The sequence below is a fragment of the Penaeus chinensis genome, chromosome 4 (genome assembly GCF_019202785.1).
Source record: "Penaeus chinensis breed Huanghai No. 1 chromosome 4, ASM1920278v2, whole genome shotgun sequence".
In the NCBI taxonomy this organism is placed as follows: Eukaryota; Metazoa; Arthropoda; class Malacostraca; order Decapoda; family Penaeidae; genus Penaeus; species Penaeus chinensis.
In genome coordinates, this window is record NC_061822.1 from 40849525 (window position 1) to 40857024 (window position 7500).

The 7500-nt window shown below is 36.8% G+C and overlaps 1 protein-coding gene across 5 annotated transcripts in view; it reads right to left on the minus strand.

Annotated features, from left to right (window-relative positions):
* LOC125046939 (nuclear pore complex protein DDB_G0274915-like) overlaps positions 1-7500 on the minus strand; it is a 25279-nt gene that overhangs the window by 16781 nt on the left and 998 nt on the right. For all 5 annotated transcript variants that reach the window (XM_047644986.1, XM_047644985.1, XM_047644984.1 and 2 more), the window contains exons 2-9: positions 5611-5752; positions 5282-5460; positions 3585-3769; positions 2437-2642; positions 2084-2204; positions 1436-1635; positions 974-1253; positions 1-558 (exon numbers count right to left, since the gene is read on the minus strand). The exon at positions 1-558 is cut by the window's left edge and continues 139 nt beyond it. In XM_047644986.1, coding sequence (XP_047500942.1) covers positions 1-558; positions 974-1253; positions 1436-1635; positions 2084-2204; positions 2437-2642; positions 3585-3769; positions 5282-5460; positions 5611-5752 — 1871 coding nt within the window. The remainder of the gene's footprint in view (positions 559-973; positions 1254-1435; positions 1636-2083; positions 2205-2436; positions 2643-3584; positions 3770-5281; positions 5461-5610; positions 5753-7500) is intronic.

Sequence of the window (7500 nt, forward strand, 5' to 3'; positions counted from 1 at the left end):
GGGCTCTGGGAGCTCCTAGTAATTTGGTTCTCTGTTGACTTGGGTGTCACTGGTATCACTGGGGTGGGCGACTTGGATTTTAGGGGCGTGGAACTGAAAGCAGGCTTCCCCTGGCTAATGCTCCCAGTAGCAGTGTCTGCCTTTGGCAACAAGTTTGGTAAGTTAACTCCCTGTGTGTTCACATTCCTTGCTGAATCAGAGGGCTGTGATTGCATGAAGCTTGACTGTGGTGGTGCTTCAGGCTGAGGGGCCAACTTAGTTACAGGGGCCTTGAATTGGAGTGAGGGCATTGGTGCACTTGAGGAAACAGAATTGGCTGTAGCTGCTGATGTAGAAGCCTGCTGGATGAGGGATGTAGGAGTTTGAGGGTTTGCACTTGGTTTAGACAATGCCTGTGGTGCTTCTTGTTGTACTTTCCCAAATAAGCTTGTTCCCCCAGAACTTCCAAAGATGTTTGATCCTGTTCCTTGAGAGAATGAGAAAATTGCCTGGGGCTTATCAGCAGCAGCAACGGTCTGTTGAAAAGGGCTGGCTCCAAAGGATGATGTTGATGCTATGCTGTAATGGGAAAAGTTTTTTTTTGGTAAATTAATTGTATACTATTCAAATTTCAAAGAAAAAAGAAAGATAAAGAAAAAAAATCATCTCCACAAATAAACACTTCATTCTACCTTTGACATCCCTTTTTCAAAAGGGTTTTTCTTCTATCTCTTTTCCAAAAAGGTCAATGATTTCTTTTCTATTCATCCTCTCTACTCTAGCTACTTGATAATTTGTTTACCTATACCATCAATCACTTAAAAAAAATTCCTTGCAGAAACTTTACATGTATTTCATAATTCTAACAGCTAACACAGAAATAAATAACCCTTAAAACTCATCACACTTTAACAGAAGACCGTACCAAAGACCAATTTTCCTTAAAAATACATATGCACTTGAAATACAAATCTTTCTTGACAGAATACTATACCTTTTGAACATAGATGGAGAACTGCTGGCCTCGCCAACACTTCCTAGTTTCGGTGCTGCATCTGGTAGAGCAGCTGAAGATGAAGCTGTTGATGCAGGCACAGCATAGCTGCTGACTCCTGGAAACTGATCTGGAGTCCTGTGACCAGTAGTGGGAAGGGCCTCTGCCATCTTGGTTAAGGCTGGTGTCCCGGCAGCATTATTGACTAAGTGGAACATGTTGAGTTCTCCACCCGTTGACAGTGCATAAAGAACTGGACAGGGTCCACTTGTGCTTCCGTCTGTCAATTGTAGCACTATAAGTTTCAGCCTCGGATTATTTTCAAAGGTATACTCAATATCAAACAGTAATAAATAAATTACTGCATCACACATTTTTATTAAAAGTAATATAAATATCACAATGTATAAATACATACACATGAAATAAGTCATTATGACCTTAATTGTTACCATACTTTACCTTTGTTTGTGAAACTCTTCAAAGAAGTAAAGTCCACAGCCATCCCTAGTGCATAAGTCTCCTTGGTGACAGAGATGTTGTGCAGGCCAGCTCCACCTCCTTCTTCCATCTCATACTCACACCAACCTTCCCCTCCATTCTCTGCTTTCCCTAACACACCCAACTGGACTGCTCTTGAGGACAGCACACACATAACACTCCTGAAATTAAATTTCTCACTTTACACTGACCTTTTCCTGACCTGTACATCTTTATGGGATAAACTAACAATGCTTAATGTTACTTTTAACCCAATATTGATAGTGTACATTTCTTTTTGCCATAACAAGCAAAACTTAAATGCTAGTTGGTAAGGATACAATCAGCCAGCTCCAAGTAGTGAGCCCTAAACAATTGTTTACTTGATTGAGCCAGCAGAAATCCTGGTAACATATGGTTAATACTGTTGAAGATCTATTACTCATCATATCATGATCATATACATACCAAGGAAAGGCATAAAAGATACCACTACCATTGACTTTAAGGCCAGAGGTCAAGTTTCTTAAATTATTAAAAGATCAAAAACTAAATCAAATACAAAGAATGAAATGTATTTTTCAAGATCTACCTCTGCTGTCTGATAAGACAAAACCATCTTCAACTTACCATTCACTGATGAAAACAGGGTAGAACATTGGTGGTCTTGGACCTTGGTTGTCATTGCAAAGGAACTCATAAAGGACATATTTTGGTTCCTTTCCTTTTGGTGCACTAATGAACATCATCACTGCAAGGCAAGGAAAAACAAGGTAAATAACATATCACAAATGGCTCGATCCTCTAAGCCAAAGTAAATGTTGGTGTATTAAACCAGAAGTCAAATACTCTTGAACATATGTTGATGCTTTCACAATTTCAAATGTTTTTTTTTTTTTCTTCTAATCACATACATGTGTATATTTTCTTTTTCATTCTCACTTCATAAAATTCACATATAACAATGAATCATCTTATTTTACCATGGCCTCCCTCCTCTGCCTCTTGTTTATAGCCAATGAAGAATTCAGTGCTTGTGAACCATGTGATACTTAGAACTGCACCCAGTTCTTCCATTGGGGGTCTTGCAATGTTCCTTACAGGGGTCAGGTCAGGCTTGAACAAGGCTAGAGATCCATCAGTTAAGCCTACAGTCAGCTGCTTGCCTTTTGGGGACCATCCCACAGCACTGGAGAAGAAATAAATTATTTGTTTTATTTTATTTTATTTCTATTATCATTATTGGTATTATCATAACCATTCTTCTTGACATTAATATATGTTAACATCAATAACAATTGTACTTTTTCAGAAAATTCAAGGAATGGGGTAAATGCTGTCAGGTAGATATCCATACTGAATCTGAAGTAAGTCCTTGTGGAGCCATCTCCGTGAAAAGATAATAATAATGATAATAAACATTAAAAACAAGTATACAAGTAAATAAAAAACTTTCAAGAAGAGTGAATATGCACTCCAGGCATTAACCTTTTGTATTGTATATCCAAAGTGAATTTAATTTATTAACCCAATGCCGACGGGATTTCCTGATATGCAAGCCCTCTTTCCTGAGTTGGATTTATAGTGGCCTGGGCCCCACTGCCGGGAGCTCGTGACGTCACCCTAGCTTGCATGGCATGACCATACATGCCCCCAGAAAACAGGATTGGCACACCATGGCATGTATGCACATGCCACCTGGAATATAGTCCAGCAGGCCTTGCATATACGTACATGCCAACCTGCAGCTAAGGGTTAATTTTGTTTACACATAGATGACTCCACCAGTGCTTAGTCACCATGGAGTCAATTACCAGTGGTATCTATCTCATCAGCTTACCCTTTTCCTTAATTTTCTGTAAGATTCTTGTTTTATTTCTTATTGCTTTTAGGCATTATAATATCATAATAATCACATTGTCAGCAATAAAAATAACAATATTTATATTACCAGCAAGTGGAGTTACATAATGCCTACTAATAGACTCTTTGGTGGTTGAGCACTTGTGGAGTCTTCTGTTTATAGCAAAAATCACAAAAAAGTTGACAGCACATGCACCCACTGCCAAAAAATTAATGGGGTGCATAACTGAGGAACTCTCAATATAATCTGACCTAAACTTCTTCTTACCATGCCTTTATTTCCACTGTTTTCACATCAATACTATTGTCCTTTAGCAAGATGATGGAGAGGAAGCCTGGTGAGGTGGCCAAAGCAATATTGTTGGGCATCATTGGGTTCCATGCGATGCCCTGCACACGGGATCCACCTACTCGGCAAATCGCTGTGCTTGCAAACGGTGTTTGGCTTGCAGACTAGAAGTAAAAGGAGTAGTATGGTAAGAAATTAAGAGTAAATGTTGATAAAGAAATCAATAACATTCTTTTTCAAACATTTGACAAAGAATGACACATTTGTAATTACCACCAAAAATAAAGGGGATTATTAAAAGTTTCTTGAGCCAAAAGTGTGTCAACCACATTATGTTGTCCAGTGATTATTGTAACTCCTATGCTTATGGCAGAGATAAAGGTACGTGAACTTTATCAATTATATTCTGGGAAGATAGAGCTTTGACTGGTTCCTTATTTAACCCAGAACTGACAGGCATGGCATAAAGTACATGCCATGACCACTCTGAGTTTACTTTAACCACATGGCGACGGGGAAAATGAATAAAAAATGGGTAAAATGCTGTGCTCATTTTTCAAATTTTTGTGAAATGTCTCTGCAAATAGATGACTCTGCTAGTGCTTAGCCACAAAGGAGTCAATTAGTAGACCTTGTGACCTTACCTAATTTCACCTTTCCTTGAATTACCAGGAAAAACATACTTTTTACTAATGCTATGAATATCAATAGTGTTATTTTTATCATAGAACTCCTAATTACTATAAACATTAGTAACAGCAAAATCAGATAACGGAAAATATTTTACGGAAAAGGGTAAACGGGCAGTAATTGGCTCATTGGTGACTTTAGTACAAGTGTAGCCATCTAAGCGTAAAAACAATTAATAAAGTAAACTTACAGTGGGCATGGCATATACGTACATGCCATGCCTGTCTGCATTGGGTTAACTTAATAATTATTTTTACACATAGATGGCACATAGAAGTCACATTGGTGACTTTGCTTGTGCTAAGTCACCAATAAGCCAATTATGAGCACTACTTGTATCACCAATTTACCAGTTTCCTTGACTTTTAAAAATATTTTGTCATCTTATATTGCCATTACTAATGTCAATAACATTATAATTATAATGTCTATAATAAATATATCATCATCAGTATTGATAGCATTATTATTATTATTATTAAAAAAAAAAAAAAAAAAAAAAAAAAAAAATTACCCACAAATTCAAGGGAAGGTGAAATCAGGTAAGGTTACATGGTCTACCGACTCCTTTGTGGCTAAGCACTAGCAGAGAAATCTATGTGCAGAGACATTTCACAAAAAATAAAATAAAATGAGCACAGCATCTTCCTGGTGACATTGGGTTAACAACATTTCACCTGGGTAGTTCATAAGCTCTATCTTACCACAATATACCATGTGCAGGTTTGCTGGTTTTCCCCCCTGAATTCAAATTACTGCCAATACATATGATATTTTTCAATCGTGAGAGAAATGGTAATGAAGAAAAGTGTCTTAGAACTTCATGTTTTACATGAGTGAGCTTTCATTCTATGCTTTTAAGGTTAGCTATCTAGTCAAAATCCATTTACAAAATACATATACACTTTAACATCAAATCTATGAATTTAATGAGAGAATTAATAATGTAAGAAATAGATCTAAAACCAAACTCACGAACAACTTACCTGATGCACAAAGTTGCGGCATTCATAAAAGAGAGCATGAGGAATGTCACCATGGAGGACAACAGCCATGAGGGTGAGGCCATCACAGCTGGCCACAAGGTGAGTAATGGGTGCTCCTGTGTCCACTGTTGCTGCATCTTTCTTCTCACCATCAGCCAAGAGTGCTTGGGTTTGGTACACTAAAGCAGAAATACATAAAAATTAAATTACATAAAATGTATTCATGCTACTGATATAAAAAGAGATCATTTAATATATCTTTTGAAAACAGAAATGTAATGACTGCTGGTGCAGAAAGTTCTGCCAGCTACTCTGACACCACTTCATACCTTTGAAAGTTGTCCCAAGAGCAGCAAAGATAAGTCCATATTTTGGGGCAACTGTTACTAAGGAGCAACTTTCACTTGGGGATGGTAGTATTGCAGAATCATTAGGGAAAACTGACACATGATCAGTGATGAACCTAAGTGTCTGAAAAAATAAAGAAGTAACTCATTTAATATTCATTGTTAAACTGCAACTTGCACATGAAATCTACACAACTGTATATATAAATGCAGTGACTTGGATAAATAAGCATAATTTTATAACCACATGCATTTTAGAAACACACACACACACACATACATGTATATGTATGTATATGTATATATGTAAATATATATATATATATATATATATATATATATATATATATATATATATATATATATATATATATATATATATATATATATATGTAATTTTTATTTTTTTTACAGCCATTCATTCCACTGCAGGACATAGGCCTCTCTCAATTCACTATTGAGAGGTTATATGGCAGTGTCACCCTTGCCTGATTGGATGTTCTTCCTAATCAACTGCGGTTTGGTGCGCTACCATGCTATCAAACGGCGGTGACTTCCCCTAAGACACCTGCGTTTGACTTCTCAAGGCGGTATGTCGTTTTTTTGCACTCAAGAGCAGTCAGAGTGCAGGCATTATTTATATACATATACATATACACATACATATATGTAATATATATATGTAATATAATACACACACACACACACACACACACACACACACACACACACACACACACATATATATATATCTCCATCTCCTATATTACTCTTTCTCTCCCTGTCTTTTATTCATGGATATACTCTTTCTTCTATTCCAGTAGTAATGGAGAAAAAGTTTTGAAAAAGTCTGGCGAGGATGAGTGTACATTTGAGTATGCTTTCGAGCTTGCAGTTGAGTGTGTGAGACCTCTTCGCAGTGATCCAGAAATGCACTCATCACTCATTCACTCTCCTGTTCACTAAATTTTACTCTCTTTCCCCCCATTCTGTCTGGCAAACATGAACCACAGGAATCAATGGCTTTCCTGTCCAATGTGGATCATCAGCATTGGGCAAATTGAAAGTGATATTCTTGAAGAGGACAAAAAGTTGCAGTTATCTGTAAGAGAAATAATCTGCTGACATAAATGGTAACACTACAAAAAAAATGAAAAAGATTGTTGAAAGTGCTGGTCACAGCCTAAGTCCCATTGCTCTTCCTGCATTTCAGCTCTATCTTGCTCTGCATACTGAGGTGAAAACAATGTTTCCTGAGGGGTGTTTGGAGGCAGAGCCCCCATCACCCTCCCCCTTGAAAAGTGCCCAAAAATGCATGCCCTGGCATGGCAACTCATATTATTGCATAAATTCTGTGATATGGAATTGTGAGATACATTTGTTATATGCACAAAATCCTTTACCAAGGCATAATTCTGCCAATGACTTACATGTAAAAATAATACAAAAGGATACAATAATGGTATTCTTGCAACTGACAGTCCTGCAGCTATTTATAAGCTTCCAACAAACAGCATAAAGATGTCAGCATGAAAACATTGTGGTGGGAACTAACTTGCATCACACAATTGCTCTAATCACAGAGCCAATAGATTGACAGATTTACTTTTTATTTATTTTATTAATGTTTACCAAATATAAGTTATTGACATTACAATCATGAAAGTACAGCTGATCTAAAATAACAAAGCAATGCCTAGCAATCACAATCAAAGAAAGGCTATCAAACCTCTACCATGTATGATCTGCCAATTCTTTTCAGGCTTTCTAACACTCATATCAATAACTTTATTATTTTTTGATTTACAACAGAAGTATATAGAAGATAAGTTCCTTTGATTTATTTGGTCTGTTGTTTGCATGTTACTGAGG